The sequence below is a fragment of the Sciurus vulgaris genome (genome assembly GCF_902686455.1).
Source record: "Sciurus vulgaris genome assembly, chromosome: 19".
NCBI classification, from domain to species: Eukaryota; Metazoa; Chordata; class Mammalia; order Rodentia; family Sciuridae; genus Sciurus; species Sciurus vulgaris.
Window position 1 is genome coordinate 792,418 of NC_136480.1, and position 16,282 is coordinate 808,699.

The following is a 16,282-nucleotide window of genomic DNA, read 5'->3' on the forward strand; positions in this document are numbered from 1 at the left end:
GTAAGTTGGGGCTCCCTGCACCCCCACTTGGTATTGGTACCCACTTCCCAAGATCCTCTCTCCCTGGCTGGCTACTCGTTCTTTGGGGGATAAGCTCAGCGTGGACTCTGAGCAGCGAAGGACTGGGTGAGGAGGGACTCCAGGCAGGGATCCAGCCAGAGCAAAGGAAAGATCTAGAACACCAGGGAGGAGGTGGCGAGGGCTGGTGTTGGGCAGCCGTGGCTGGGGCAGGCGGCCCGTGCCCAGCCTGTGGTCCTGTGGCAGAGCCCTGGGTGGGCCCCGCGCAGAGCCAGCAGACTCCCAGCCTCCACCTGAGACGTGGGCCCCCGGCTGGGCCTCTGGCCACCTTCCGGCCACCGAGAGATGCTTGTCTGTTTGATCAGCGCCGCCCTGTGACTCTGACGACCGCCTCTGGTTATGGGCGGCCCACCCAGCTGGCTGTCCACGGGCAGGTCTGCCCCTGTGGCCTCTGGGCAGCACTGACCTTTGGGCTATCCGGGACCAGGACAAGGTGCGGTCCCCTCTGGGAAGGTGGCGGGGACGCAGCACGGGGTGGGGCCTCGTGGGTGGGGGTGGAGGCAGAGCCCGGGAGATCCACCGCCGATCAGGAGGCAGCAGCCCCGCCTGGTGCCCCGACACCCGCCGCCTCCCGGGGTGTCCCCGCTTCTGCAGGGAGGCTGCCCACTTTGCTCCCCATGGGAGTCTCTGGTGACATCCCAGGGGACCCACATGTCCTGTAAGCCCTGTGCCCAGCTCCCTGGCCCTTAAGCCTTTTGCCTATGACCCCCTTCTGTTCCCCACGGTAACACGGACTCCCCGGCCTCGATGCTCCTATGTGTCAAAGACCCCTCCCCAGCTCCAGGCCTGAGGCACGGCTGTCCAGGGACAGGCCTCTCACGCCGAGTTTCCAAGAGCTTCAGAGCTTTGGAGTCAAGAATTCCATAACCAGCCAGGTTTGGGAGGCTGAGGCAGGACGATCGCAAAGTGGAGGCCAGCCTCAGCCACTGAGCAAGGCCCTAAGCAACTCAGCGAGACCCTGTCTCTAAATAAAATAGAAAAAGGGCTGGGGATGGGGCTCGTTTTAAAAGCCCCTCTGGGGTGGGGTCCCCAACAGATCCACGGGGGGTCACTGGGGTAATGGGTGGAGATGCCGCTGGTGGTGGCTGTTGGTGAGGGTGGTGGCGGCCACGGTGTTGATCTTAGTGACGGAGGTGACGGGGTGAGGTGGTGGCAGGGGTTCCTTAGTGACAGACGTCAGTGTTGGTGAGGCCACTGATTCTGGGGCAGTGAGTGCGGGAGTCTTGCCTGGGTGGTGACCTGGCAGGGACGAGTGGGGTCAGGATCTGGCCTCAGCCCCAGCGTTGGAGCCCTTGGGAAATCTGGGCATCCAAGGTCTCTCCCTGGGGCTGAGGGGGCCTGGCTCCACTGCCATGCCTGCCTTAAAAAAGGGCTGTCTGGTCCCAGGGACTGAACCCAGGGGTGCTAACCCCTGAGCCACCTCCCCAGCCCTGTTTATATTTTATTTAGAGACAGGGTCTCACTGAGTTGCTCAGGGCCTTGCTAAGTGACTGAGGCTGGCCTCCAATGTGTGATCCTCCTGACTCAGCCTCCCCAGCCGCTGGGATTCCAGGTGTGCACACCAGGCCTGGCTCTTGGGGCGTCTTCTGCTGTGACACCTTCACTTGTGGGGCTGACCCACAAGACCACGGTGAGGAAGAGGTCCCGGCCCAGGCAGGATACCCAGAGGCTGGGGTGTCCCTTGGAAGTGTGAGGCCGGTGTCTGGGCCTTGCCTCGCCCCGGTCCCCGTCAGCCTGGGCTCCCTGCGGCCTTTATCTGGGGCCCCAGCTGTGGCTGCGGGAAGTGACGGTTTCTACAGGGCGTGATATCGGGGTAGGGGCAGCGTGGTGGGTTGAGCAACACCTCGCTGTGGGCACACGGAGGCCTGGGAGGCGGGCGCGTGACCTCTGACCTGCTGACTCGGATGGAGCAGGTGGGCAGAGATGTGAGATCCAGAAGGTTCTCTGGTGGCCTCTGTCACCTGGGAGGCCACCATCAAGGTGGAAGGTCTCCCCTCTGGGCCTCCTCCCGGATCGATCCCGCCTCTCAGGTCCACCCCACTATGTGGACTCCCCAACCCTCACCCCGAGATTCCTCTTCCTCCTCGCAGGCTGCAGACTGGACTTGCCCTCCCTGGGCTGCCCCATCTCGTCTGTCCCCACCTCTCCTGGGGTCTCCCAGCTCCCATGGCCTCCCTTCTCTGCCAGGGCAGAGGGTCCCCTGGTCTCCAGGGCTGGCATCAAGTTCCTTCAGGAGACCAGAGGTTGCTCTTGAAATCCTAGCTGGGTGCAGTGGAGCTCGCCTGTCATCCCAGTGACTTGGGAGGCTGAGGCAAGAGGATCGCAAGGTGGAGGCCAGCCTCAACAACTTAGCAAAGCCCTGAGCAATTCAGTGAGACGCTGTCTCTAAATAAAATATAAAAAGGGCTGGGGAGGGGGCTCAGTGGTCGAGTGCCCCTGAGTTTGATCTCTGGTAGCCCGTCCCCCCAAAAAGAAATCACATCTTGTCGAGGTTTCCTGGCCTCGGCCCTTTTCGGGCCTCACAAGGCTCCCCTGCTCTGGGATCCCCTCCCTGCCAGCCACGCAGCCCCCACGACTGGTAAGAGGAACGACCCCCAAGCTCCTATCCCAGCATCCCCGGCTGCTCCTGTTCCCAACAGCCACACCTGGCACCGGCTGAGCTAATTAAAGGTCCAGCTGTTATCAGCCAAACGCTAATTATCCTTTTTAATCAGAGGCTCCTGAGGAGCAGCGGCGGGTGGAGGACGGGGAGCTAGGACCTCATCCGTACGCAGGCAGCCAGGCTCCCAGCCCGCGCTCCCTCATGAGCGCCCACTATGCGCCAGGATGCTGCGAACTCCTAGTCCATCTTCAAAACCTTACCCAGAGGGTCCCTGGGTGCGAGGCCTCCCCTTGCCCAAGTTTGGGCCATAGAGGACAGACAAGGCTGAAGTCCGAGCTGGGAGGCTCTGAGCTCTGAAAGGCCACCTGGAAATGTCACATTTCCCTGTGCAGGCTGCCTGGGCAGAGGAGGCTGGGGAGGCCAGAGGCCTGGATCACCCGAGGTCCTTATTTGGGGGAGGGGGCAGATACCAGGGACTGAACGCAGGGATGCTTCACTCCTAAGCCACCTCGCCAGCCCTGTTTATATTTTATTTAGAGACAGGGTCTCGCTGAGTTGCTCAGGGCCTTGCTAAGTGGTTGAGGCTGGCCTCCAACTTGCAATCCTCCTGCCTCAGCCTCCTGAGCCGCTGGGATGTCAGGCCTGCATGACTGTCTTAGACCACCTGGCTGAGGATGGCGAGTCCCACTTCTTTGGTTCTGGAGAACATGCCACCAACCTGCGTGTCCTGGATGCCCCTGGGGGGGTCCCACCTCCTCCCCCAGCCCATTCCCATGCAGACCCCCCAGAGACACATGCTGAAGAAAAGTCTTCCCTGGGCACACGCGGGGTGCAGACAGCAGCGCTGTCCAGAGATCCACGCACGCAGGGACACGGAGACGCCGGGCAGGAGCCTGGGAGAACAGAAGCCACCCGTGTCCTGCCCGGGGCCCAGGGCCCCGGGAGTATGAGAGGTTATCTATCAAAAATATATTAACCCCGAAGCCTGTTTCCATCAGTCTCCTTCCAGGACGTTTGCAGATAAGCCTTATCTCCTGCTGGTGCATTAGCCCTGGGGGGTCCTGCCAATCACCGCCTACCTGTGACCTCACTCCCTGGGGGCGGGGGGCACCCAAAGCAGCCCCAAGGCGGCTCTCTGCTGAGGCCCTCCCGGGATGGGGGAGCGGGGCTCTGGCCTCCAGGAGCACCAGGTTCCAACCTCAGCTCTCGGCAGGACCCCGAGGCTGGTCCGCTGTCCCCAGGCCGCCCCGTGGTTGTGAGCTCCCCGGGGGACAGGCCCGTCCCACCCTCCCCCCTGGCTGGGCTGCACCTTCTAGGGCTGCGTGTCTTGGTCCTACCCTGCTAATGGGGCAGGCTGAGAGGTCTCCCCGGGGGACACCGGTGGGCTGGTCTCTTCTCTTCCATGGCCGCCATGGGTCCTGCTGGACTCTACTCTTTCCCGTTTTTAAATTTTTTGGTTCCAGGGACTGAACCCAGGGGCGCTTCGCCCCTGAGCCACCTCCCCAGCCCTTTTTATATTTTATTTAGAGACAGGGTCTCGCAGAGTTGCTCAGGACCTCACGCTAATGCTGAGGCTGGCCTCCAACTTGCCATCCTCCTGCCTCAGCCTCCCCAGTGGCTCGGATTACAGGTGTGCACCGCTGGGCCTGGCTTTTCCTGGGGTCTTGAGGCCAGGAGTCCAGTAGGTTGTGGGGATGTGGAGAAATGGCTGGTTGGGGTGGTGCCAGGTTTGGGGTGCGCTGGGTCACCTCCCCGTGGGGAGATGTTTGCTGGCCAGCTCCCAGGCCAATGGCCAGCACGGTGCCAGGTAAGTGCCGGTCCTTAGGGCCCCCCCAGGGAGTGGCGGTTTGTCCCCTTTAATAATGGGGACCCTGGGGCACAGGTGAGGGACTTGTCCAAGGTCACACCTTTAGTGCAGGATGAGGCCTCGGCTGACCTGCAGGGATGCTGGGGGGCAGGGGAGGCCAGGCGCGTCCCGTTGGTCAGGAGGGGTACGCTCCACCTTGGGGGAGCCGGGCGGCTCCAGGCCGAGCTCTCGCACAGGACGATGGGGATGGTGTCACTGGAGGGAGTCCCGGGGTCAGGGCTCCAGCCTCCCAAGGCGCTCGGGTAGGGCAGCCTGGGGAGGTGGCGCTTGGTCACCTGGATCAACCCTGACCTGAACTCCTCCCCTGAGCCTCACCAACCAGTGTCCACAGCAGAGTGGCCGCAGGGAGGTGGCAGGAGCTTCCTGGTGGGACAATCTGCAGGCCGGGGTGGGGCTCAAAAGGGAGGAGCTGAGGGGCCAGCAGGAGTTGTCACCGTGACCCCAGAGGTGCCCCTGCAGGTGGCAGCAGTGGGTTCCGAGGAGTTGGGGGCCCAAGGAGACCGTCCTGACCCCTGGGGCCACACGGGTGCCACAGCCAGGAGCTGGCCTGGGCCTGGCCCCCCTGCTTGGGCTGCCCAGCGCGGTCCCTGCCGGCCTCAGCTGAGCGGCGGCTGTCGCTGGTGTATTTAATTAGGGGCCTCCTGGCGGCCCAGCCGCTGCGCTGGGACGGCGTGTCCTGTCCCCCCGCCCGCAGCTCCGGGGCTTAACGGCCGAGTCATCTGATCGCAACCTGCCCTGCTAATATTTTTAATGTCATTTTTGAGAATTAAGCATAATGCGCCGATTACCAGGATAAGAGAGAGGCGGCTGCGTCCGTCTGGGCCACGGGGAGGGACGCGGCGACATCTGTTCACCCCGAGCGTCTCAGGAGGCCTCGATGCCCCGCCCTCAGTTCCCCGGGTCACACCCTTTGCTGAGTCCCCATGGCTACGGCTGCGGGTGGGTGGCTGTGGGTTCTGGGCTCCTGCGTCCTGGGCCGGTCAGAGGGGTCCACAGCCAGCCGTCACCGTCCCTGCCTTTTCTGGCACCAGGGATTGAACCCAGGGCGCCTCCCCACCGAGCCCTGTCCCCAGCCCTTTCTCTATTTTATTTGGAGACAGGGTCTCGCTGAGTTGCCAAGTGGCTGAGGCTGGCCTCCACCTTGCGATCCTCCTGCCCCAGCCTCCAAGACATTCCTGATACTCCCCTCTGAACAGAGCCGGGCGGGGTGGGGACACTCCGTGAAATCACACAGAGAGAGGGCTGGGGCCAGGCCATGTTTATTTACAGCCTCCAGGTGGCCCAGGGCTGGGGCAGCTGGCAGGCAGCGGCTCTCTGGCCGAGGTCCTTTCCTAGCCGGGCCCGGTGGCTGCCCCAGACCAGCAGCTGCAGGAATGGCCGACAGCCCTCTGGGTCCCCCAGCCCGGGTCCCGCTTCTCCCCAGGGCCGGGCAGTGGCCCTGCGGGCGGAGGCACGTCTGGTGGAGTATTTGGCACTGCAGCCGGTGGGCCCGTCCCGGGTCCCTCAGGGCGACTGGACCATGCGTTTGTGGGTGTCGAAGACGTAGCGCTTGAAGGACAGGCTGAGTGTCACGTGCTGCGGCGGCTCCGGCCGCTCCGCGCCCTCCTCCTGCCGGGCCGCCTCCCCGCGGCCCCGGCCACGCTTCTTGAGGGCCGGCGCCAGGATCCTCTTGGACTCGGGGCTCAGGCCACCTGCAAGGCACGGGTGAGACCGTCACGCTGCCACCCTCCAAGTGCCACCTGAGGCCCACGACCTCGGCCCGTCCCCCGCCCTGGCTGGCCCAGTCTGGAGCTCCATGTGGCTCCCACCTGGTCCCCAGTCCCAGGTCTGCCTCTGCCTTCCAGCACAGGCGGGCTGAGCCGCTGGCTGAGTCCCGCCACGGGAGGGTCCCCAGGGTAGGTGTTCTTGTTGGCTTTTGTACCAGGGATTAACCCCAGGGTCACTTAACCACTGAGCCCCCTCCCCAGCCCTTTTTCTATTTTATTTAGAGACAGGGTCTCGCTGAGTTGCCCAGGGCCTCACTAAGTTGCTGAGGCTGGCCTCTACCTTGCGATCCTCCTGCCTCAGCCTCCCTATTTGTTGCAATGACAGGCGTGCACCACCGTGCCTGGTTAGAGCGACGATTCTAGCCTCCCACCCTGTCCTCCACCAGGGAGGTGGAACTGTCTGGAGCTGTTTGTATAAAAGTGTTGCTGAGACACCCTGTGTCCCACCTGGAATAATGGACCTCAAGGATGCTAATTTCCTGTTTGGAACCATCCTGAGGGAAGGGGGGTTCTAGCCCCCTTAACAGCCAAAGCAAAGTTTCCGTGAGGAATGCACTTGGCAGGTCACTGCTGACACAGTGATGGGGTCGGTGGTCAGGGGTCAAAGATCAGGCATGAGAGGCCCCTGCTCTCCTGGCAGTGAATAAGAATAGACAATAGTCAAGCAATAGGCCCCAATCAAGGTCTTATTCAAAGGCAGAGGCCATGTCAGGGGAAAGAACAGCAGGCAGCACCAAGGCCTATTTCAGGTGTAAGAGACCATGAGGCCAGCCAGGCACAGTGGCCCACGCCTGTCATCCCAGCAGCTTGGGAGGCTGAGGCAGGAGGTTCGCAAGGTGGAGGCCAGCCTCAGTCACTTAGCAAGGCCCTGAGCAACTCAGCAAGACCCTGTCTCTAAATAAAATAGAGAACAGGCTGGGGAGGGGGCTCGGTGGTCAGGCACCCCTGGGCTCAGTCCCTGGAACGGCCTCGGGGCGCCTGGGTGGGCACGTCTGCGGTCACTAAGGGACAGCCTGCTCCACCACACAGGGCCCGACTTCCTCGGGCAGGTGGAGGGGCGGCTCTGGCCTCCCCCAAGTCCGGGTCTCCTGGGAAGGTTGAGAAGGGGCTTTGGGTGCCTGCCGCGGAGGTGGCGCTGGACTTGTCCCCAGGGAAGCAGGCCCACAGTGGGGGCGAGCCGCCTGCCCTGGGGCCGGGCACGGGCGGCCGGCTGCTGGTGCCAGCAGGTCTGAGGCTGGAGACAGGCGTGGTCCAATCTGCGGCCCATCTCGCGCGGCTCCCGTTACCCGGCGACACTCCTGCCCCGTGGCTGGCGCTGGCGACTCGTGCCATCTGATCACCGTCCTGAGACGGCGGGACGCGGTCTGCCTGCTCTCCGCCCAGGCCGGGAGCCGGGCAGGAGACCTGGGGTCTGTGGCCGCGACGTGGGGACCGCTTCCCGGAGCCTTTCTTTCCTAGCCAAGTGACAGCGGGGAGTGACGTCCCCGGGAGGGAGCCGGGGCTGCTCCCCGCCAGGCTCAGGCAGGGCCTGGGGCTTCCCCTTGGGGACCTGGAGGACCAGGGGACCCAGGGGATGCAGGGTGCAGACAGGGCCCGGCTCTCCAAGGAGGCTCCAGGGACCAGGGCCACTCAGGGCGGCAGGCCAGTGGGGACACGGCCACGTGGGTCCCCGGGGCGGCGGCTGCTTCCGTGTCCCAGGGCAGGCGTCTCCGAGGAAGACACTGGGCCCAGGCCAGGCACAGGGACCTGAGTGTCCCTCAGAGACTGCCACTAACTTGGGCTCAGGGACCCGCGAGGTCCGGGAAGCTGGCTTTGGTCCTGCCACGTCCGCTGCCCCTTCTCCTCGCCGCCCTGGGGCCTTTGCTTTTTCCAACTCGCCACCTCGGCACGTCTGCTCCCTTCCAAAGACCCCGTTCAGCTCCTTCAAGTCACTGTCCCAACGTCACCTTCAGGACCTCCCTGCAGGCACATTCCCCCCCGCCCTGTTCTTTCCTCTGGCTCTTCTCGTTTCTCATTCGGTGTGTGTCACCTGTCCCCACTGAGAGGACAAGTCCGACCACAGGTGGCTCTCTGTCTCTTCACTGCAGGGACGTCACATCTAGAACACTCTGGTCCTCAGACAGTACGCTCTCCTTTTTTGATACCAGGGATTGAACCCAGGAGCACGTGACCACTGAGCCACCTCCCCAGCCCTTTTCTAGACTTTATTTAGAGACAGGGTCTCACTGAGTTGCTCAGGGCCTCGCTAAGTGGCTGAGGCTGGCCTCCACCTTGTGATCCTCCTGCCTCAGCCTCCTGAGCTGCTGGGATGATAGGAGGGCATCACCAAGCGTGGCAGATCGCACTAAGTTTCTGAGGGCCTTGCCAAATTGTTGAGACAGGCCTTGAACTCCAGCCTCAGCCTTCCAAGCTTCTGGGATCACAGGCGTGCCCAGCAGTCTCACTGAATTTCGGAGAGACTCACTAAGTGGTGGAGGCTGGCCTCCAACTCACAATCCTCCTGCCTCAGCCTCAGAGTTGCTGGGATGACAGGCGTGTGCCACCGCAGCCAGCAAGAAGTGGGCAGACCTCTGTGGTTTTCCAAGACCCCAGAGAGAAGGTTTTTTAAAAAGAGCCTGTGAGCCAAGTGACAGCAGGAACTGAGAAATCCACTCCACAAATGTGGTTCCAATAAGCCGTGTGAGATGAGGCCAGATCTGTGCAGGAGGATGTCCCCCAGTGTGGAGGAGCTTACTCCTTACAGTGTGGCACCAGGGACTGGGACGCGCAGGGCCTGGACCTTGCCCAAGGCGGTCTGATCCCACCCGGCGGGCACTTGGCGCAGTTAACACAGAGGTTCCAACACCAAAGGGCGACACTCAGGACGGAACCAGGGCCCATTTTCTCCTGCACAATGATGTTCTGTAACATTAAACGCGATGCCTGATAAACGCCGTGAGTCACACAAAGAAAGGCTTGAGATGTTAAAAAACATGTAGCGATCTGGGGCTGGTGTGTAGCTCAGTGTCAGCACTTCCCTGGTGTGTGGGGCCCTGGGTCCATCTCCAGCTCTGCACAAACAAACAGAAAGCATTAAAAAAATCCAGCGGCTGGAATATCCAGGAGAAGTGGGCACGCTGGTACACGCCTGTCATCCCAGTGGCTTAGGAGGCTGAGGCAGGAGGATCGCAAGGTGGAGGCCAGCCTCAGCCACTGAGTGAGGTTCTAAGCAGCTCAGCGAGACCCTGTCTCCAAATAAAATATAAAAAGGGCTGGGGGTGTGGCTCAGTGGTTAGCACCCCTGGATCAACTCCTGGTCTCCCCTCCAATTAAAAAAAAAATCCAGGAGCTTCGCTACAGCTCTGGGTGGCAGAGAACAGACGGGAAGGTGGCCGGGGTCAGGAATGAGTCACAGCACTGGTTTCCCTTCCTTCTACTTTTCTGTATTTCTCGAGGTTTCTGTGGTGGCTCTGGGGAGCGGGCACCGATGTGGAGTCCTGCGCTCAGTTCTGAGCCCAGGGAAGGTGCAGCCGTGATCTGGCTACAGTCACACTCTGTAGACCACGGGGAACAGGCGCGTCCCCGGGACCTGGAGGTGCTCAGTGTTGGCGGGTGGGCAGCTCAGCCGCGTGTCTGGCCCCTGGCCTGCGTCTACTACCCTGGTTCTACCTGAAGGACGGTGCCCTGGGGCCAGGTGGGGGTCCCCAGGGAACTGACGCTCATGGCGCCTGGCCCTGTGGCTGCCTGCCTGCGTCAAGAGCAGCCACTGCACAGCAAGTGTGGGTGAGGACGTGGGAGACAGGGTCCCTCGTCCACGGCTGGCGGGACTGCAAATTGGGGCAGCCACTCTGGAAAGCAGCATGGAGATTCCTCAGCAAACCTGGATGGACCCACCATTTGACCCAGCTGTCCCACTCCTTGGTTTACACCCAAAGGGCTTAAAATCCAGAGACTGAAATATCCAGAAGAACTGGGCACACTACAGTGACGCAGCCACATCCATGTTTAGAGCAGTTCAATTCACAGTAGCTAAACTGTGGAACCAACCTAGTGCCCTTCAATAGAGGAATGGATCAAGAAAATGTGGGATACACAATGGAATATTACTCAGCCATGAAAAATAATGAAATGATGGTATTTGCTGGTAAATGGATGGAGCTGGAGACTGTCACGCGAAGTGAGATAAGCCAATCCCAAAACACCAAAGGTAGAATGTTCTCTCTGACGTGCGGATGAGGGAGGAGAAGAGAAGTTCTCTGGATGAGACAAAGGGGGATGAAGGGGAGGGATGGGATGGGCACGGGAAAGACAGTGGAATGAAGGGGACAGAACTTTCCTGTTCACACATGGACACACGACCAGGGAAACTCCATTTCACGTCCCACCACAAGGATGGGGAGTCAGACAAATAAAAAAAAAAAAGCAAGACCATAGCAACTGCAAGCTGTAGGACCAGGAACTGACCCTCCCACCTCTCAGGTCCCCAGCCACGGCCACCCTGGCTACCCCTGCAGGCCACCTGTCTGCTGCAGGTTTGCCGCAGGCTGGCGTGGACGCCCCAGGCTCAATTATACTAGCAGGAGAGCGTCTACCCATGCCTGCAGGTTAGGCCGCTGTCCGCCTCCGTCAGCCCCTGCCTCCGCCCCACGGAGCCAAGCGGCGCCTCGGAGCAGGCAGCTCTCTCTGGAATGTTCTTCCCGCCTTCTCCACCAGCATCCCTTCTCTGGCCCAGGAACGCAATCCCTTGGGATCTCTGTGCCCCGCTGGGGTTGTGACGGATCCTGTGGCTCCCGAGTGGGCTCCTTCCCCAGGGCCACGTGCAGCCTGGCAAAGGGATGCTCAGGGAGGTCCCCAAGCTGAGGACGGCATTCACTGGACGTGATGGGCAGGGGCAGCCACGAGAGGACAGGAAGTGCCCACCTGGCCCCGGGTCCCCGTGCTCTGCAGGCGGCCGCCCCTTCCCAGGCTGGGGGTGGCTGAGGCCCTGGGCCCAGTCCCTCCCTCTCAAGCCCAGACCCTGGACGCAGGGTGGGGTGGGCGGGCAGCGTGACCCTGGGGTGACACTGTGACCTGCGGCTTCCCCGGGGACACTCTCCCAGGGCCACGGTGGCCTTTCTCACCGAGGGCCTGCCCCACACAAAGGCCCGCTGGGCGGGAGGCTGGGGCCGGACGCTTTCATGTCGGGGCCGGACGGGAAGAGGGGCTTCCGGGCGGGTGGGCGGCTGGCACCCCCGGGCCCTCGGGGCCCCGCAGGCCGGGGCTGCTGGGCACTTCCTGTGCTGTCAGGATGGCGGTGACAGGGCAGTCACAGGGCAGAGAGCCGGGGCCGCAGCAGGGGTCCTTGGGGGTCACGTGCCTGTGGGCTGCTGGCTGGGCCCAGGGGCAGGTGGCCCAGAACGTGGCCAGAACAGGGCAGCAGGCACTTGGGGACAGTCAGCCAGGCTGGCAGTTGCGTCCCCCACCGAGGCACCGCTGTGGACATCCTGGTCTTGCCAGTGACCAGCCGCGGTGCATCCTGGGTACATAAGTGGCCGCGGTGAGGCTGGGCTCCGGAGGACAGGCAGAGGGGAGGAAGGCTCAGTGACCCCAACCTGCTCCTGACCCAGCTCTGTGTCCGAGCCTTTTTTTGGGTACCAGGGGTTGAACCCTGAGCCACGTCCCCAGCCCTTTTTATGTTTTATTTAGAGACAGGGTCTCGCTGAGTGGGGGAGGCTGGCCTCCACCTTGTGATCCTCCTGCCTCAGCCTCCCAAGCTGCTGAAATGACAGGCGTGCACCACCACGCCCGGTTTCCAGGAGGGGGACAGAGAGGCCAAGAGGAGGGGGCTTCATGGGCCACCTAGAGCCATCCAGGTGGGTGGGAAGTCGCCAGGGTCCTTCTGGGCCTCTCTGAACTCCTCCTGGAGGGAGCACGGCAGCTCGGGAGCCAGCGCCTTGGCTGTCCCCGTCCTGGTCCTCGCTGGCGGGGTGTGGGCGGCTCCCCAGGTTCCCTCCCCGTCCCTCCCTGCTATGGATCCCGTATGTAAACAGAGATGCAATTTGCTTTAAAAAGATAAGGCGATTACGGTTTTATCAGACCTGTTCTCCGCTGTCCCTGGAACAAAAGGAATCAGCGAGGCGGGCGGCGGGGCCTCGCGCTCCTCCCGAGGCGCGGTGGCTCGCGCGCCCCTTTGATGGCAGGAAGCGGAGGCAGGGCGCCCGCACCCCCGGTTTGATGTCCCGAGTCCTCTAATTCCTCCTTTAATTTCTATTAAGCTTCTTAGCGGCAACGATGGATTCTTCAAATACAAAAAAGGGCCCTTTGCAGGAGACTTTCCCACCCCGGCAAATTGAAATCACAATGCGGAGCTTGGAGACGGGGTGCGTGGGGAGGAAAGCGGGTGCGCCCGGCGATGTTTTCTTTCTTTCTTTTTTAAGCAAAAACAAAAGTGTTCTGGGCTAGGCAGGCAGTGGCGGGTCTGGGGAGCGGCTCGGGCTGCGTTCGCAGAGGGCAGGGTGGCCTCCGAGGAGCGACGTCTGTGACCCTAAATGTTTTTGTGGGGCTGCCGGGGATTGAACTTAGGGGCACTCGACCCCTGAGCCATGTCCCCAGCCCTTTTTATATTTTATTTAGAGACAGGGTCTCGCTGAGTTGCTTAGGGCCTCGCTAAGGTGTGAGGCTGGCCTCCACCTTGTGGTCCTCCTGCCTCAGCCTCCCTAGTCGCTGGAATGACAGGCGAACACCACCCTGCCCAACTATGTGGTCCGTAATTTCGAGTCCTCCTGTGACTAGCCTGGACTAGCTGGCCCTAGGAGGGACGGCTGGTGGCGGCTGGCCAGGACTCCGATCACCTGAGCACAAGCAAAGGTCAGCTGCATGCTGTCACCTGCCTGGAAGGGGGTCACGCCCACCCTGGGCGCCTAGGATCTCACTGGCTCCTGCCAGGGAGGCCGTCCCGTGTGTAGCCCAGCTCAGGCCTGCTGGGCACCCAGGAAAGGGCCCAGAGAGGGTCACCTGGAGGGCCCCCGCAGCCCGCAGGGCTGGACGTGGGTCCCTATACGGCTCTCCGCTCATCTGCCCAAAGTGCTGCTGCCAAAGATCCTTCTAGAACAAACGCCGGCTCATCCTTCCGGTTGGGTGGCTCCTGAAGAAACCTGGCCACCCAGACGGGGTCCCGACGCCCCGGGGCCCTGAGACGCGCCCTCCGCAGGCCGAGCTCCCTCACTGCCTTGCCGCGGTGGCACCTGCCCCCCAGCGTCCTCCTCCTGGCGTTTTGTCCACCCTCCCTCGGGCCCCGTGTCCCCAGGGACGGCATCGCGGCCTGCAGCCGCTGGCAGCGCTAAGTGGCCTTGTCCCCAGGCTGTGTGGCCACAGGCGGGCCAGTCCTGGGTGGACCCTCTCCAGGCGACTCCGTCCTGTGGCCCTGGGAGGCAGAAGCCCAGACGGCGCTGTGGGCGCCACAGTCTGGGGTCGCCACTGCCCCCGACACAGCGCTGCTTCCCTAGTGTCCCCATCAGGGCCCAGGACACCCGCCGGTCCCTGCAGCCAGGCCAGGGCACGCAGCAGGGGCAGGAGGCGGGTGCAGGCCTGGCCTGCTGTTTCCTGGGGACGCAGCGGTGGGGACAGCACCCCATGCAGGGTAGCCCCAGCCTTCCTGGGGACAGTGGGGCGGTGGCAGGAGGCCATGTCCCAGAGTCTCCCAGGGACGAGGCCTCTGGACGGGTCCCCAGGACTCCGCTGGGCCTCTCTCCTGGGACGTCACCCTTAAACCAGCGCGAGCCAGACCCGCCACCAACGCGCACGCACACAGACGGCCGGATGGAGAGAACGTCCCCGGAGCCAGGGACCCACCCACCCCCAAGGGCAGGGCCCAGACTGCCCCACGGAGGAGCGCCGGCCGGTCCCCATGGCCACCGAGGACCCCAGTGACGGTCACAGCGAGCGTTCACCACCACGTGACCAAGCGCCGGGAGCCGTCCAAAGTGCTCCTGCGGCCGGGGAGTGCCAGTCGTATAGCAGGAACTGGCCCAGAGACGCTCAGTATCTTGCCCGAGGACACACAGCAAGGACGCAGAGGGTCCGAGCTCACAGGTCCCTGAGGTCACGGCCTTGAGCCTCCTGAGAGTTGACGGATCCCGACTCAGCGTCTGCGACTCCCAGACAGCCGTGCGGGGCTGTCGCCCGGGGACGTGTGCGCACGGCTCCCTTTCTCTGAGGACAGTATCTGCGGGCGCTGGGCAGCGTGTTCCCAGGACCTCCTGCGCCTTCCTGGGCCTCAAGCCCGGTGTGCAGGGCAGGCCTCCCTCTCCAATGGGCAGCGGGGACCCTGGGGCAGAGACGTGCGCCCACGCGCCCGGGGCCCGCAGGCTCCCTGAAGCCCGCGTCTGCAGCTGGAGGGACGGGGACGGGGACAGAGGCCACCTCTCTGCCCGCATGACGGCCAGCCCGAGCTGGCCGCTGACGTGCCAGGCCTCACGCAGACGGATGGACGGACACATGCCTGTGGAGGAAGGAGCCTGCCCAGAGCCCAGGGGCCACCAGCCAGCCTCAGTGACCGCAGAGGAATGTGGCCTGGCGGGGCCGCGGAGGGCGGGAGGGGTGGCGGGTGCTGGCGGTGCTGGTGGGGCCGGGGCCCTGTCCACAAGGGGGAAGGGACACCGGGCCGTGACCTGGACCTGACCTCTGGCTTCCTGCTCAGTCCAGACGAGGGGCCACGGGAGTCAGGGCGGCCCGGCTCCGGCTCCCAGGAGCACGTCAAGAGCAGCCATCTCAGTGGCCCGGCAGGTCTGGCCTCAGATGACAGCCGAGGGTACCTGCCTCCCTCCTCAGGGTTGTCCCAACTCTGCTGGGGACAGGGCCCTGGACCAGGGGAGGCACTGCCATGGATGCACAGGTCTTTGAAGTACCCACAACCAGCTGGGCACGAGGCACACGCCTGTCATCCCAGTGGCTGGGGAGGCTGAGGCAGGAGGATCACAAGTTGGAGGCCAGTCTCAGCCACTTAGAAACCCTGAGCAACTCAGGGAGACCCTGTCTCTAAATAAAATGTAAAAGGGCTGGGAGGTGGCTCAGGGGCTAACACCCCTGGGTTCAGTCCCTGGTACCCACACAAAAAACTGCCCGAGACCCCCATGAGGTCAGCCTAGCCGGAGTCCCAGCCACAGGGAGAGGACAGGGGCCTAGCGGGGAAAGGGGGCTGTCCCCAGGTCGCTCAGCTAGTGAGTGACGGCGCCAGGCTGGACGCTGGGAAAGGTCCAGTGGAAGGTGACGTGTTCTCTGGACGGGTGGGTGTGGGCAGGGATGCCAGGCCAGAGCAGGCCTCAGCCAGGTGGTCCTGTCCAAGTCCTCTCGCCGTCTGCTGGCTGGAGGGACCAGCAGGGCCGCGGCTCCCTGGTACGGCCTCATGCACATGCTGGAAGCTTCTGTCCGCTTAGGTGTGGCCGGGCCGAGGTGCTGAGCTCCTGACGCCGTGGCCGCGGCGCAGGGGACCCGGGCCTGGCTGTGCACAGACGCTGTCAGGCCACGGGTGCCCGCGGTGGGCAGAATGGCGAGTGGCTTGGTCACCCTGCTTTCCTTTGTCCTTGTGTCCAGAGCCCAGCGGCTGCTCTGGCCTCAGCGCAGGGCTGTGGAGAGACAGCCAGGGACCCTCCTGGGCTGCTCCCCTGGGGGCTGCAAGTCGCCCCCACACCAAGCCAAGCCGTGGCCAGAGGCAGCCCTGGGAGGCGCTGCGGAGGGGCCGGCTTGGTGGCCTCTGGGACGGCATTGTCCCCACCCCGAGGGAGCTGAATGTTAATGCCCCCATCGCTCCTTTCCCCAAATGTGTCCCCTCTTTAACGGCAGTTAATCTCCAATTAAAATACCTAGAGCAGAAACTAAGATAACTGGTTTAAAGGGTAGGGCTTATTGACAATAAAAGTCTTCTTCATATTGCTTTTCTTTAAAAAAAAATCTCCACATATTAAAAATGTCATTTTTATGAGTTGGGGAAAAAAAAAAAACCATCCAGGATAA

General features: G+C 62.9%; 1 protein-coding gene across 2 annotated transcripts in view; it reads right to left on the minus strand.

The window, feature by feature from the left end:
• Window positions 1–5,788: 5,788 nt before the first annotated feature.
• The window catches only part of EEFSEC (eukaryotic elongation factor, selenocysteine-tRNA specific), a 182,858-nt gene continuing 172,364 nt past the window's right edge, over window positions 5,789–16,282 (minus strand). For both annotated transcript variants that reach the window (XM_079122120.1, XM_079122118.1), the window contains one exon: window positions 5,789–6,238. In XM_079122120.1, coding sequence (XP_078978246.1) covers window positions 6,051–6,238 — 188 coding nt within the window. In that variant the 3' untranslated portion in view covers window positions 5,789–6,050. The remainder of the gene's footprint in view (window positions 6,239–16,282) is intronic.